A 16,582-nucleotide genomic window follows, 5' to 3' on the forward strand; every position below is an offset into this window, starting at 1 on the left:
TGGATTCTGTGTCTCCCTCTCTCTCTGCCCTCCCCACCCCCACACTCTGTCTCTCTCTGTCTCTTAAAAATAAATAAACGTTAAAATAAAAAGAACTCAATGATCTATATTGGCTTAAATTTAACCAGCATTAGTTATTTGTAACTCACTCACCAGAAGCCTGGCCAGTAGCTGTTGTGGTGAAGGAAGTTTCACTAGAAAGAGAAAGCGATTTTCATTATTGCTGTGGCAGCTAGAAAAATTCAGATTGGAGTTGGGTGTATGGTCAAGGTACTGTAGCCTTTCTGGAAATGAACATCTCATAAGAGAAGTGTTTTGCTTTGTTTTTGAATGTACGCACCAGCTCCTGTAGAGATGACAAGTGCTGTTGACTCCTGTGCATTATTCTTCTTCCTTTCCTCTGCCATAATCAAGCTTCTGATGATATTAAACAGGTAGTCCAAAGTTCCTGTGTATTCTGCAGGTACTACAAAAGTCAGGATTCTTGGCCATAGCACCTGTGGAAACAAGGCACAAGACAAGGATTGCCTGTTCTTTTCCATGATTTCTCCTTGGTCCTCACTCTGTGTTGCCCCCTGATTTAGAGTAGGTTCTCTCACTTGCCCTTTTTTTTTTTTTTTTTTTTTTTTTTTGCTCTTCAGGCCAAATCAAAATGAAGTCATTATATAAAATCTCTGCACAGCACATTCATTTTCAGGTGCTAGTTGTAGTGAGTGTTACTCAGCATTTCTGCATGGGTTTGCTGCTGGAATTTGGGGCAGGACAATCCTTCATTGTGAAGATGAGTTCTACAAAATGCAGGAAGTCTAGCATCCTTGGGCTCCACTCACCAAGTGCCACAAAGCCTCTTATCAATGTGACAACCCAAAAAAAGTTGTATACGTCCCCAAACTCAAAGACTGGAATGGACTGCTCTGAGAGAGGATGATTGGGCACAGACAGTGAATGGGCTGCTGCTACTGTTTGTGCTCCAGGTGCTGACCTTCTTGCTCTGAAATTCTGGAACACCTGTTTCTATAGTCAGTCTGTTTCATGTTCTCTGGAAAACTCCCTTGCCCTGATGGAAACCTAGGTGTCAACATGGACTCTTCCTTTTGTCTTGTCACCCAGACTTAATCACCAAGCCCTGTCCTTTTATCATTATAAGATCTTCCATGCCCCTCCATATCTCTTTCCTTCTCTCATGACCCTGCTCCTATTCCTGTTAAGTTGGAGCTGATCTCAAGCTCCCTCTTTTTGCTCTTAATCTATTCTTATGTAAATACACTCATCTCTTAAAGTTATCATTTAAAAAATTTTTAATGTAGGGGCGCCTGGGTGGCTCAGTCGGTTAAGCGTCTGACTTCGGCTCAGGTCATGATCTCGCGGGCTGTGAGTTCGAGCCCCGCGTTGGGCTCTGTGCAGACAGCTCAGAGCCTGGAGCCTGTTTCAGATTCTGTGTCTCCCTCTCTTTCTGACCCTCCCCCACTCATGCTCTGTCTCTGTCTCAAAAATAAATACACATTAAGAAAAAAAAATTTTTTTTAATTGTTAATGTTTATTTACTTTTGAGAGAGAGAGACAGGGAGACAGAGCATGAGTAGTGGAGGGACAGGAAGACACAGAATCTGAAAAAGGCTCCAGGCTCTGAGCTGTCAGCACAGAGCCCAGTGTGGGCCTTGAACCCACGAACTACGAGATTATGACCTGAGCTGAAGTCAGATGCTCAAACAACTGAGCCACCCAGGTGCCCCTAAAGTTATCATTTTAAATGTTTAGCTTTTGTTTCAAATTTTGAATGGCTATCCAACACAAGGTAGTGATTTGGCATTTCAGGCCCACAAGAGTATGGCCCGAGACTTCTTTTCATCATTTATCTTTAGATTGAAATGTTTCAAACTTTAGTATGCATCGGAAATATTGGTACTTATTTGCATGCAGATTCATGGGCCCCTTGCTCAGAACGTTGATTCAGTAGGTCTGGGGTATGGAGATCTGCATTTTAAAGAAATATTTTAGATAATCCAAGAACCACATCTTAAAATGCCATCCTAGATGAAACTGATCCATTTAAATTGGTCTGTTGATTTTCTCCTGTCTGTGCTATGCATTTCTAGTCAGTTAATCCTTTCTCAGGTTATTTTTGCTTAGGGAAAATACAGCTTCTGAGGCTTATTCCCCTTAAGGTGCAGATTATTTTTAACCCTCAGGTGAAGTCTGAGAATATGTCCTTTCAACACCTTCTCAGATGAATGGGAAAAGGTTAGCATTCACTGAATCAATATCTCCACACATCACTTACTGTTATGTCTAGACATGTCAGGGGAAGAAGAGAAACAATATATTAAGGTGCTTGTAAACTCTCACTGGCTATCCAGATATAAGAGATCATGAATTAATTCAACACCTGTTTTTGAGAAACTACCATGTTTTGGGCACTGAGCATGGTAATGCACTTCCTCTAATGAGAGCATCAAAAAGCTGATGACACATGAAGGACAAATTCTTGTCTTTACTCCTAAATGGGCAGAGCTTCCGAAAGATGATCAAAGTAACTGTCAGTGGTGACAAAAGACCCCTTACCTGGGGCATGCCAATGACCAGTGGGTCTAGGGTTTTTAAGACCTCAAGGCTTAGTTCCCGAACAGATTTCTCTCCCTTTTCATCCTCATGGGAATTAGGTTTCATTGGTTTTTCCTTCAAGAAAGATGAAACAGGTGACTTGTTAATAGTCCCTCCTGCTGATCCCCTCTGACCTTACTTGGATGCGTTCTCAGACTCTGGAGTGGAGGATGTAGTCACTCAAATTAAGGGGCTCAAGGAACCCAGCAATCTTGGTCTTCAGTGTCTAATTTCTGTTTTAAAGTGTTCCTTGGAGGAATGGGTTAGAACACACTTCTGGATAAAGCAGAAAAGCAAAAATTGTGAGGATCCTTGAACTGCAGATGTTCTCTCTCTCCCTCAGGCCTTTGCCATTTTCTCTGGGGCAAAATTTTCAAAGACACTTCTTCCTAGTGGAGTGGACTGTAATTTCAGCTGTCGTGGTCTTACTAAGATCACAGAGCTCTTACCCACATGGTCTTCAGGAAGTCAACCCCAGTGCAGCAAGAGTGGATGTGTCTTGTTTTCTCGGAAGTAATTCATTTTCTCTACCCCTGTCCCAAGCCTTTGAGGAAAGGTTGTCTCCTCCTTAGGGAAAACCATAGTTTCACCTACCTGGGGTTTATCATAAGTTGAAAGTGGTATCAGTGAAAGAAAACTGAGGAGAACACTAAAGGCTGAAAAATCTTTCAATGAAAGTGATAAGATTGAAATATAACTTCTAAATCAGTCATTGAATTGAACCTCAGCCATTAAAAAACAAACAAACCAGTTGAGTCAACTGTCCTAGTTACAGTGTAGCTTTCAAAACCGCACCCTCTTCATCATACCAGATTCTTGTTGGACATGGCAAACTGGGAGAAGATGTAATCAATCAGTGGCCATCCTTCCCTGGCTTCGATGTAGCATTTTTCACACATGGTTTGGATAAGGAGGAGAGTGGAATTCCTTACCTAGAATCATAAAAATGTATTTGCAACATTCTTCTACATTGGGCAGAATATAAATTTAGCTTCTCCTGTCCTTTAACTTTCATGGATTATTTAGTGGGAACCTTTCCAAAAAGGAGTATAAATTGAATGATGGTACTATAAATAGATGGAGGAGGAAGTAAGCTATAGTTTATGATTTAAGGGGTTACAGGAAAGCATCTCTTTCTTTTTTTAAGTGTTTATTTATTTATTTTGAGAGACAGGGAGAAAGAAAGAGAGCATGAGTGCGTGAGCAGGGGAGAGGCAAAGAGAGAGGGAGAGAGAGAATCCCAAGCAGGCTCTGTGCTGTCAGCACATAGCCTGACTTGGGGCTTGATGTCATGAAACATGAGATCGTGACCAGAGCTGAGATCAAGAGTGGGATGGATGCTTAGCTGGCTGAGCCACCCAGGCACCCCTTTTTTGTTTTCTGCTTTTTTTTTTTAATGTTTGGGGAAAGCTCTCTACAGCCAAAATCTTTCTCCCTAGTTCCCAAAACATATCCTCTATTACTATAGATGATGAAATTTTGGTACTGTGGGCTAAAAAAAGCACTGCCTTGCTTTTAAAATCCTCAGTGAAAGATAGCAAGTTGAACTACAGATCTACAATCTTTTACCTACAATTTCAAAACCCAAATAATGCTGGAAACTGGAATTCTGTTTCTTGAGTTTGGCACTAACTCATTTGGTGGCAAAACCCAACTGAACTGTTTTAAAACTATAGTCTTTACTTATTCAATGTAGTGTGAATATGCATATGTTTTCTTGCAGAGATATTAATGAGTTTGTGACTCCTGTCACAGAAATGTTTTTCTGAAATCAGGAAGGTTGTGAATTCTGAAATATATCTGGCCTCAGGGATTAGAACAAGGGATTATGAACCTGTATTACAATGTTTAAATAATTAGTTTTGCTTATTGGATTGCTTCCCTGAGGAATGAAAGCTCAGATCTAATTCTTTACTGAATGGGTGCTTTAATGGAGAGTTGGAAAAAAAGAATAATTTTGAATAAGGAGTTAGGCCACATGGTAGCAATTAGCAATTAGCATAAAGGTACTAGTAGTCTACCTAAGTGAGAAAAAAAAGTTACAAATTTTCTATTTTTGCCTGGGGAGCTGGACTTCCTTAAAGTTTCTGTCCTCTTTTATTCTACCCTAAACTCTTTTAGTACTTTTTCAATTGGCTTGGCCACTTACTGGACAAGGTTTTTTATATGTAATCACTCCACTGTTTATTAACTATTTTTTATTATTTATTTTTTTGTTGTTTCAATTAAAAATTATTTTTAATGTTTATTCATTTTTGAGAGAGAGAGAGTGCAAGCAGGGGAGGGGCAGAGAGAGGGGGAGACACATAATATGAAGCAGGCTTCAGGCTCTGAGGTGTCAGCAGAGAGCCCAGCACAAGGCTTGAACCCATGAACTGCAAGATCATGACCTGAGCGGAAGTCAGATGCTTAATTGACTGAGCCACCCAGGTGCTCCTCAACTTTTAATTTAAATTCTAGTTAGTTAACATGTAGTGTAATATTGGTTTCAGGAATAAAATTTAGTGATTCATCACTTACATGTAACACCCAGTGCTCATCCAAACAAGTGACCTCCTTAATCCCCATCACACATTTAGCCCATTTCCCCACCCACCCCCACTTCAGCCCTCAATTTGTTCTCTATAGTTAACAGCCTGTTTCCTTCTTTCCCTTATGTTCATCTGTTTTGTTTCTAAAATTCTATATATGAGTGAAATAATATGGCATTTGTCTTTCTCTGACTGACTTATTTTGCTTAACATAATTTTTGTTATTTACTGCATAGCTTTTGTTATAATCATTGTAGACCAAAGCCTCTTAGGGGAATTTTCTTATTTTCATTGGTTTCTGTATAGGACTTTGATCCAAACAAAATATGGTTTTAATTTAAAAAATACAATAATTTCTAGTTTTTACATTTGTTTCAGTACACGTTATATATCTTTTCTGATATGGAATGCTTTAATCAAATAATCAGGAAATATTGCACAATCTACTATGTTCAAGACTTGCTGTAGGTGCTTCCTAGTTGGAAAATAGGGTATCTAAGCTAAAATTAAAAAAAAAAAACAGGTTTAGGGGTTATTATTTTTTTGGAGGAAGATATGTTATTTTTATAATTAACAATTTTAAAACTACTTGAAGAGCATAGCTCTGTGATGCTCTAGGCAAAAATCTTTTTTTATACTAGTAAGCCCTTGAACTGAGTGTACTTTAGAATTTACCTTGATATAGTTTATCTTTCAGGGAAAGATGGAATTCTACTAAAAATAGAATTCATCACTGAGCTCTTTATAAAGAAATCTCATAAGTAGATTTTTAAAGAATCAAAACCATTTCATTAATTCATTAAAACATCATCAAAAATCAAAGCCCCCATTAATTCTCTTACTTTTATACTGAGGTCGCCCATGACAATTTTGACTGTTCTTTCAATTGAAGTGATATAATCCCTCAATTTGGGCTCTGAAAGACAGGGAGAGAAATTAAGAGACTGGGTTCAGTAGGAGTACAGTATGTTTTAGGACTGATGAAAACCTATTAGACTTATGGCACATAACTGCAAAGTCTTTTGTCCATAACATTTCATGTTATTCAGTTTTCTCTTACTCTCTTCTTTTCCAATTTTTAAAAGATGTTAATTGCTCTCTTTGCTCCCTATTGTATTTGGTTTCCTCTTGTTTAAAATGTTAGGTTCCAAAGTGGACTCAATATATCATGCCCAATGGATTAGCTTTAAATTTTGTGAGACTATGTTTCTTGTCTGCTGATTCTTCAGTAAATCCCAGGGTTAACTTAATTTTTAAAAATATTATAATGTAATATAATTCATATTGTATTGAATCCAAGATATCATCAACTTTATGAGACATCATTATTTTGTATTGTACCAAAAAACCCCTTATAGTGGCCGATTATAATTAAAGATGGTATCAATTATGAGATGCACTCCAATATCATGAAAGTATGTGCTTCTTGGCATTAATGAAATATGATATTTCATTAAATTCTGCTCTTTTCTAAATGTACTAATCTCTAGAATATTGTGCATTCCTCCCACCTACTCTCTATTTATTGGGCCACTTAACCAGCGTACTAGATCTTTTATTTTATTTATTTTTTTTTTCAACGTTTATTTATTTTGGGGACAGAGAGAGACAGAGCATGAACAGGGGAGGGGCAGAGAGAGAGGGAGACACAGAATCGGAAACAGGCTCCAGGCTCTGAGCCATCAGCCCAGAGCCTGACGCGGGGCTCGAACTCACGGACCGCGAGATCGTGACCTGGCTGAAGTCAGACGCTCAACCGACTGCGCCACCCAGGCGCCCCTAGATCTTTTAAATTCTAATTCTACTTGTCCTTCTCCCCTAGGTATATCTCTAAATATCATGAAAGAAGAGAGGTGATTGAAAATGCCTGTTTAAAATTAGTAGATTGTAGATGACAGAGAAGACAGAGTTTCACTTGAATGTGATCCTCTATAAACACCCCAAAGACATAGAATAGAGTTAGAGAATGCATAGGCTTCAGTTTTCTTCTTGGCACAAAATAAACCACTGTGACTTCATCCCTTTGCTTACCCTCAGCATTGATAGCCGATCTTAACAAAGTCAAGATTCCCGTTCGAAAGGTTTCATTATTATTTCTCAATTGTTCATCAAAAAATTCCATCAGGTCTGCAGGGTTGGAATGGGCTGAAGGTTGAAGAAATGCTGGTCACAGAACTCATTTTCACCTTAGGTAAAATACTTGCAAATGGGAAAGGGGGGATTCCATGAAGATTGTCACTCTTTGGTTGGTAATTAGATTTTATGATATTGGTGCATCTTTAGCAACACAGAATTAGGCAGTTTGGTCACTAAGAGAGATTTATATACTTAGGTCCACATCGGTTCATGCCTGTGAATATGACTTTATTTGGAAATGAGGTTTTTTACAATGGAATCAAATTAAGATAAGGTTACTAGGGTTGGCCCTAATTCAATATGAGAGGAGGAAAGGAGAGGAGGCAGGGGGAGAATGCCTTATGAACATGGAGGCAAAGGTTGGAGTGATGCTTCACCATTTGTGGAACTAGAGAGCTACAGGAGTAAGGCAGGAAGCAGGGAAGAGAGGGAAGGCCTGATGTGAGTAGAGCAGTTTAGGTTCACACTTATCAGAGATAAGGTGAAACAGTTAATTACATCGAGCATAGAACAGAGGAAAGAATAAAAACAGAGGGATCAATTAGGAAAGACCTAGGATATAATAGAAAGGTATGTAGTGAAGTAATAGAAATGGCATTTTTGGGGGAGGGAGGATGTCTGGGAGGTATGGGATTGCTCTTGTCCTTACTTCTTAGGGTCTATGTTAGAACAGAGTTTGTATACTGACTCTGAGAGCTTTGTGCTCCCTCTACCACTCATTCCTGTTATTCTAACCAGGCAACAAGTGGTATTGTGATGTGAAAGCAAGAAGGAAAGGGAAAGAGTAAAGAGAGAGAGAGAGAGAGAGAGAAGGAATAGGTACTAAGAGATAACCGGGGAGAAAAAAGCATGACTTTGGGTTTGACACAGTTTCAAATAAACTCAAATACCAAGAAAAAAAAGCATTTTGTATCCCTAGGATTACCAATTCACCCTTGTTTGCCTGGAAATAAATTCATGCATATGTGGCCAATTAATTTTTGACAAAGGAGCCAAAAAATATACCAGGGAAAGGATAGACTCTTCAATAAATTGGAAAAACTGGACAGCCACATGTCAAAGAATGAAACTGGATCCTTACCTTATACCATATACAAAGATCAAATTAAAAAAAGTGACATGAGGGGCACCTGGGTGGCTCCGTCAGTTAAGCGTCCGACTTCGGCTCAGGTCATGCTCTCGCGGTCCATGAGTTCGAGCCCCGCGTCGGGCTCTGTGCTGACAGCTCAGAGCCTGGAGCCTGTTTCAGATTCTGTGTCTCCCTCTGTCTCTGACCCTCCCCTGTTCATGCTCTCTCTGTCTCTCTCTCTGTCTCAAAAATAAATAAATGTCAAAAAAAATTAAAAAAAAAAAGTGACATGAATGTAAGACCTGAAACCATAAAGCTCCTGGAGGAAAACATAGGTGGTAAGCTCCTTGACAATGGTCTTAGAATGATCTTTTTGGATTTGACACCAAAGGCAACAAAGGCAAAAATAAATAAGCAGAACTATACCAAGCCAAAAATCTTCTGCTCAGCAGAAAAAAATAAATTAACAAAATGAAAAAGCAATATATGGGATGGGAAAAGTATTTGCCAACCATATATCTGGAAAGGGGTTAATCCCCAAAGTATGTCTGGAAATTTTCTGGTTTTAGAACTAGAAGTAAAGGACTTCTGGGGAAACCAGAGTAATTAATTGATTCCCCTACCTGTTGCGCTTCTCTTGGGAATGGGTAGGATAGGGAGAGGCACAGAATACTGTGAGTTTGAAGGAATGTTTTGTGTGTGTGTGTGTGTGTGTGTGTGTGTGAAATAACTAATGTGATAGTTTGCACCCCCTTCATCATTGTTGTCATCATCATTGGGAAACATTTTTATTGAAAGCCCTCTGGATGCTGGGTCCTACCTAGAATGAGGAAACAGCTTGAAGCTTCAATTTCATTTTCCTTTACTGGAGGCTGTGAAACTCTGCACACCTGAATGAGAAAGAAGAACCAGGAGGGAGATGTTAACAACAGAAAACCAGTGAAAGTGAAACAATCAGATCTGACAGCAGGGTTTTCTTACCTGGTGGAGTAAATTGATAAAGATGGTTTTTCTCAAGCCCTTTGGAAGGGCAGCATCATAAAGGACCACCGCGGTCAATATTTGTTTTAGACTCTAGAATGAAAGCTCTCAAACGTTAGTTGGAGGCTGCCTGTGAAGCAGCAGCACAGGATGTGGAAGACAATTACGTTTTGTGAGGCAAACCCATCACCTTCCTGCAGTTACCAGTTTTCTTTAGTGATTCGTGCCTCAGCAGCTTGAAAAGAAAATTCTTAATCTCTTTTTGGAGATTCCATCACCCAGCTATGCCAACCTCTTCTCTACCTCCTATTCCTCAAAAAATATTTAAGTTCAGCTGCCCAAACCAGTATTTCAGTTCCCTGGGGCCTCTTGGGATTTACTGTCTTTCCGGATGGTTTCCAGTAGACTCTGAATCGGTTCCTTTAGGGCGTGGCTCTTACCTGAGTGACGTGGAAATCAATCTCTTTGTCTTTATACTGGTTCAGGAGCCAGGGTACCTGGTCCAGGGCATATTCGCAGAGGTCTTCCCGATGAAGCAGCAGGCTCACCGTGGGGCCATGCGCCTTAACAATGGCCAAAGTCTGCAGAGGCAGCAAACAAATACCATTTCTAATATTTCACTATGTTTTTTGTACATTTCTCAGAATATCAGGGGCTTTAGACAACCCCCAAAAACTTTCCTCCCTGTTTTCAACCAAGAAAGATTCCTTCAAAAAATGGTTAAGATCATTGCATGAGGCAATTATATTTATATTTGTATTTATAGCTATATCTACACCTATATCTATACTATTACTCATTTTAGTATTTTTCCTGTCTCCCTATGTCTTTCTTAAGAAAAGAGTTCTTGGGGTGCCTGGGTGGCTCAGTCGGTTGAGCGTCGGACTTCGGCTCAGGTCATGATCTTGCGGTTGACGAGTTGGAGCCCTGCGTGGGGCTCTGTGCTGATAGCTCAGAGCCTGGAGCCTGCTTTGGATTCTATGTCTCCCTTTCTCTCTGCCCCTCCCCTGTTCATGCTCTGTCTCTCTCTGTCTCAAAAATAAATATAACCATTAAAAAAAAGAAAAGAAAAGATTTCTTAAACCTTTCTCTAATGGTCACTTTCTTTCAATATGCTAACAGATTTAAAATTTCCCTCATATTCATTTTTTAAAAAATTTTTAAATGTTTTTATTTATTTTTGAGACAGACAGAGACAGAGCATGAACAGGGGAGAGGCAGAGAGAGAAGGAGACACAGAATCTGAAGCAGGCTCCAGGCTCCGAGCTGTCAGCACAGAGCCTTACACGAGGCTCGAAGTCACGAACTGTGAGATCATGACCTGAGCTGAAATTGGGTGCCCAACCGACTGAGCCACCCAGGCGCCCCGAATTTCCCTCATGTTTAAAAAAAATTCTTTGACTCCATATTACTTAGACCCCGATTCTGTTTCTTTCCTTAAAAAAGTGGAAATGCTGAATCAGTAAATTCTACTCCTGAAACCAATATTACACTATATGTTAATTAACTAGAATTTAAATAAAAACTTGAAACAAACAAGCAAAAAAAGCAAAGCTCTCTGAAAGAGAGGTCTACATTTGCTATCTCCACTTCTCACTTCTCATTTATTCCTCAATCCATTATAATCTGGCTTCTATTGACACAAAAAAATGAACATGTATAAAATATAAGTGTAAATAGGTTGATTATAAAAGTTTAGAAATCACAAAAGTTATGATGAAGAAGAAAACACAGTATTCACATTGCTAATAGTATCTATAGTACCCATGACCATACACTGTTTGGTGTATTTTAATATGATTTTTATTTATTTGAAATTTTTTCTATACTTTCTCCATACATTTTAATTTTTTAAAAAATTAGTGTTATTCTTTACAGTTCTACATTCTGCTTTTTCTACCTAATATTATATGATGAATTTTTTTCTGCCTGCTAAGTTTTGTCATACAGCAAAGCATCTCAAAACTTAGTGGCTCATAATAACAACCATTTATTTCACCCAACTGTGTGTCAGCTGGACGATTCTTTTAAGGAATTGGACATTTCCAAGCAATGGACACTTTTCAAGATTATTCTTGCTTGAGCACTGGAACAATACTCCATAGATCTCCCTTTGCTTCTTGAAAATTATTCCTTGCTTAGAACTCTTTCAAAGGTCTCTCATTTCCTATTAAAAAAAAGTCCAAGCTCCTGTGTAGGATTCAAGGCCCTTCATTGTATGGCCAAGACCACCTATCTAGTTTCATTTATTTCTGCCCCTTTCTATTCCCCTTTCTCTTCTCCCCTTCTCTTTCTCCCACTGGGCTCACTCAAGTGTGCATGTTATCTCATCTCAGCCTATGCTTCAGTGGGTTTTATTGCCTCTTTAGGGAATGCATCTTGCCTGCAGTGAATGTCTTTATAGGCTGCAAGCTCAGTTTCAATGTCATGGCCTTTCCAGTACTCACCACAGGAGTTAAGTGCTTCTCTCTCTGTGTTCCCTTATTACTTTTGTGTACCTTCTAGTCACTTGTCTAACTCTTTCTGTGGGAAGCTAGGAAAGCGCTTGGCAAATTTGTATTGAATTTTGATTTTCAGGTGCCCTAAAGAGAAGACTTCTACAGGATATTTTAAAAGTTCCATGTTTGCTAATGACTTAACTACCCCAGCATATGTTAAAAAAATAAATGCTTTAGTAGCTTAAAGTATAGAAAAGAAACTGAACTAGAGAAGGCTATGTGTTGCATCTTTTATAATATAGCTAAAGGACCTAAAAAGGATTTAATTTATACTACATTTAAAAATTATACCAATTAAGCAAGATAAGCAAGGGATTATATGTGAATGCACTTTGTTACCTATTCTGTGCAAGACATTACAATATTTTGAAGCCGTTATGAACATTCTTTAGATGTTATTTTATTTCATGGTCATCTTCATAGACATAGGAAATTTCTGTGGCCTGTTGTTTTTCTCAGTCAGTGGCTCATCCCAAATATGGGTTATGGGTTATATAAGGCATGAAATAACTAACTTTATGTATATTTTACTCATTTTCAGTTATTTATTGTTCTTTCCATACATTGGAATGTCGGTTCCATGAGAGTGGTGATTTTGGTCTGTTTAATCCCTGCTGTATCCCCAGAATTTGGAACAGTGTCTGGCATATCATGGGGACTCAATAAATATTAGTTCAGGAATGAATAAACAGTGATTTGAAACAGGAAAAACAAAATATTTGATAAACCTGATAAATCACAACTCATAGCATTCCAAAACAACTGAGACTCATTATCACGTCAGAAAGAATGGAGCAAGTTCAACCAGCATGGACGGAGAGCTAGCTTGAGACATGTTGAGGCCACCACTCACTTGCACGGATGAGGTAATGGGGGCCCACTTCTCCATTATATACCGGAACAGCATGAAGATCTTGTCAGATAGTCGGTTGGCGTCCAATCTGGGATAGGGGAAGTCTCTCCAGTGGTTGACATACTTGTAAATGGCCTTGCTGAACTTCTCAAGGGCTGCATTTTAAAAACAACCACAGACTGAGAAAAATTTAAAGATGGGAGTGACCGTAAAATAATTTGAGAAGAGTGCACTGATGATTAGCAAATGTGTAATAATTTCTGTAAAATGTTATGACTGTACCAAATAAACATATAAAAAGTGTTCAGCCACATTAGTGAAATGCAAATTAAAACCATAATGAGATATTGCAACAGACCATCCAGAATTGCTAAAATTTCAGACAATTTCAAATGTTGGTAAGACTAAGGTGCGGTTGGTATTTTCACATACTGCCTGGGGTGGGGGGGCGTGGAGCATGAATTGATACAAACATTTTAGAAAGCTGTTTTACGCGATCTACCAAAGTTGAATATGTGTTCTTCATGACCCAGAAATTCCACTCCTAATTATATACTCATTAGCTACACAAGTATATAGGAACTAAAAAACTTATACAAGAATGTTCATATTCACTTTTTTTTTTTTTAGTAATAGCCTCAAACAGGAAACAGTTTAAATATCTGCCAACAGGTAGGATGGAAAAATTGTAGTACAGGCACGTAATAGTATAGAGAAATGAACACGGACTGTAGTTTCACACAACAACGTGTAGGATCTCAAAAATAGACAAAACTAATCTATGGTTGTCAAGGTTGTGGTTACCCTTGGAGAGGATGAAGATGGTGATGATTGGGAGAAAAGATGAGGCAGTTTCTGGGGTACTAGTAATGTCCTGCTTCTTAACCTGAGTGGCGGTCAAATGAGTAAGTTCATTTTGTGACAACTCATCAACCTGTACACTTCTGATTTCTGTATTTTTCCATGTGTCTGTTTCCCTTCAATAAAATTAAAAAAATGTCGGGCCTGCAAAAATATTTGCACCACCAACCTAAACATACTTACATCAACTGCATTAAATAATAGTTTTTGTTCCTTCAGCCCTCATGTTTCACTACATGAAAAAGAAAATTCATAGTTTACTCCTTAACGATACCTCACATGCAAAGAATACTCTGGAAACATCCTGAGTATCTTAGAGCTGGCCATTAACTGGCTAATTCACTTTCTCTTCAAACTGATAATCTCCTGCTATGCTTTGTCATAATCTTGTGTGTGTGTGTGTGTGTGTGTGTGTGTGTGTGTGTGTGTATGTATGTTTGTGTTGCACTGGCCTATAAACAACATGAGAGAAAGGATGTCTTATCTATTGATGGTATCTGAAACAACAAGCACGATGTCTGCTTATTGGCTGATTGGTTGAATGAAGAGCTAAATGAATGGATGGATTACTACAAAACTTTATACCTGTTCTGTAGTGGCAGGCAAAATTTGCTTTAGGACCAAAGGGTTCTAGATAACTTTATAACACAAAGACAGAGAATCCCTTATTCAATGCCATGATGATTTCTAATTTTATTTCCTTTTCCCTGTTGGTTGTTGATGTTGTAGGTAGAAATGTTATTACAGACACCAAAGTTTATTTGCAAGAACACAATGTTAGCTGTGATAGTAAGTAAGGAAATTAAAGGAATTGAAAAGTGGGCTAATCTAGTGTAATTGCTCAAGTCATTGAGCCAGACTGTCACAATTCAAATCCTGGCTCTGCCGCATACTAGCTGTGACCGCAGGCAAACAGTTAACCTTTCTACGTCTCAATTTTCTCATCTGTGAAATGGAGGAAAAATGTTACTTACCTAATAGGTTGTTGTAAGGTTAAAGGAAACAATAATCTTAAAATACCCAAGGCAGTACTCAGGCACATAGTAAATTCTCAGTATGTATCAGATACAAATGTTGCCTTCATTGAGGATAAAACAAGAAGAAATTGACAAAACAACTGAAAAGACTTGGTTGATAGGTAAAGATGACATTCCTGACAGCATGGGCTTTTAAATATTACAAAACAGTAGTGTTGGGGGCGTCAGAGGTGAGAGGAATCTTAGTAATCGCTTTACTTGACATGTTTGGGGTGAAAATGAGATTGAAAGAGGGCAGAGTCACCTGATGGTTCAGTGGATGATCAGAGAGAAGAATCCAGGTCTCCAGACTCCTCCAAGAAGCCCCTCACTGTGCTGGAAATGTTTTTTCCTAGGAATTCCGGGGCATGTTCTTCTTTGTAGACTCTTGATTACTGTAGATGTATTTTAGTTTTGGGGGGAGAGGGGGTTTGTGACCCACAGTTTGTTTACCTATTTTCCTTAATTTTATGATTGTTTGTATTTTTGATTAGTTTGCTTACTTAGCATTACTACAATATTGTGTTATAAGGAAATGCCAAAATTTAGCCTGCTGCTAAGAGCTGGTGAGCTCCTAGAACCATTGTGGGGAAAGTGATGGAACTAAAGAAGGAGGCTAGAAATGGAGGCCTTTCAGGGCAGTGGAAAGAGTATAGACTGGGTGGTCACATAGACATGAATGCTACCTCTCCATCTCATTGACGGTCACCACTTTAAGGAGATTCCTTAATTTCTATGACCCTCAGTTCCTCATCTGTAAAATGGGGTAATAGTACTTACCTTGCTTTGAGGATGGAGAGAGATAGAATTATAATTGCAGTGAGGATTGAGAGAGAAATTTCCATGGGGTAGGCACTCAATAAATGGTAGCTATTATTGTTAGAAAGAACAGAACAAGAGTGAAAGGAAAAATAAAGCATTTGCTCAATTTATAGTGTGGTCTTCACAAAGAGGGAACCATAGGGATACCCACCAATACAGAAAACTCCCTTCATCCTTTCCTCTTCGGCCAGCCTGAGCATGGTTTGCATGGTGAGCAGGGTCATCATCATGAAGGGAATACTCTGGGACACTGCCAAGAGGGGCACAAGAGGAGAAAAGCATTAACCCCTCACACTGGGATGTTCTGTGACTCTTCATGTCAGCATTTCAAGGCTGCATGGGGGGCACAGATGAGGTGCAGCGGGAAGATATCCACCTCTATCCCTCTCTTGCCATAATACCTGTCTGTAGTTAGAGAATCAAGGAGTGGTCGGTTTAAAATAAGGTGCTAGCTATAAAGTCACCTGTACCTGTTTTTTGGTAGCAGTTGCTTATTTGGATAATTATTTTATTAATGTCCATCTCTCCCACCAGAAATTTCCTGCATCCCCAGGGCCTAGCACAGGTAATAGGCTCTCAATAAATAAGTAAACAAGCAAACAAATAAATATCTGTCAAGTAAAATGGTGTAGAAAAAAAATCATAACAAACCCTTAGTTCATGTAAATGTCCAGTGGTTTGTGGAACGTGCCTTGCAGAAAAAGGGCTTTTGCAAAAACAAAGCCAGATGAAAGGGATGGTGAGGGTGGGAGGGAGTCCAGCCAAATCCAGGGCAGCATGGACTCATGGTGAGTCAGCAGACTCATCTATGCTCAGAAACAGCTGCCTACATCCTGCTATTGATATTCTTTAGCACAGCAGAAGGGAGGTATGTTCTCCTTTCTGTTGTTTGCACCCATTTGGTTTTAGACAATTAGGGTAGTTGTTTCCCAGGAAAATGTGGTGGTTATTTCCTCCATACCGTAGCTTGTTGCCAGTTCAGCCAAAGCAAGCACAATGAATTCATTTGGTAGCTCCAGTATCCTGAAGTTACTTTGGACTTCATACATCACAGAGTTGAAATCATGTGCAGCAAGAGACACCAAAACCTCACCTGCCAGCATTCTGGTTTCTCTGAGGATCTGAGCAAGAAAAGGAAAATAACAATAATAACTAGAGAAAGAGCAGAGTGAGTTTGCAGAGAGGTAACACTCTAGCTAATATTATGAGTTCCC

At 39.0% G+C, this 16,582-nt stretch overlaps 1 protein-coding gene across 2 annotated transcripts in view; it reads right to left on the bottom strand.

Annotated features, from left to right (window-relative positions):
* Window positions 1-16,483, bottom strand: part of MROH2B (maestro heat like repeat family member 2B) — a 67,755-nt gene extending 51,272 nt beyond the window's left edge. For both annotated transcript variants that reach the window (XM_040496091.1, XM_040496102.1), the window contains exons 1-12: window positions 16,330-16,483; window positions 15,520-15,618; window positions 12,670-12,824; window positions 9,759-9,899; window positions 9,319-9,411; window positions 9,158-9,227; window positions 7,164-7,277; window positions 5,975-6,048; window positions 3,411-3,533; window positions 2,563-2,676; window positions 341-497; window positions 154-194 (exon numbers count right to left, since the gene is read on the bottom strand). In XM_040496091.1, the coding sequence (XP_040352025.1) occupies window positions 154-194; window positions 341-497; window positions 2,563-2,676; window positions 3,411-3,533; window positions 5,975-6,048; window positions 7,164-7,277; window positions 9,158-9,227; window positions 9,319-9,411; window positions 9,759-9,899; window positions 12,670-12,824; window positions 15,520-15,618; window positions 16,330-16,471 (1,323 nt within the window). In that variant the 5' untranslated portion in view covers window positions 16,472-16,483. The remainder of the gene's footprint in view (window positions 1-153; window positions 195-340; window positions 498-2,562; window positions 2,677-3,410; window positions 3,534-5,974; window positions 6,049-7,163; window positions 7,278-9,157; window positions 9,228-9,318; window positions 9,412-9,758; window positions 9,900-12,669; window positions 12,825-15,519; window positions 15,619-16,329) is intronic.
* Between the last annotated feature and the right edge of the window lie 99 nt (window positions 16,484-16,582).

This window comes from Herpailurus yagouaroundi, unplaced genomic scaffold (genome assembly GCF_014898765.1).
Source record: "Herpailurus yagouaroundi ecotype Mexico unplaced genomic scaffold, PumYag 29, whole genome shotgun sequence".
In the NCBI taxonomy this organism is placed as follows: Eukaryota; Metazoa; Chordata; class Mammalia; order Carnivora; family Felidae; genus Herpailurus; species Herpailurus yagouaroundi.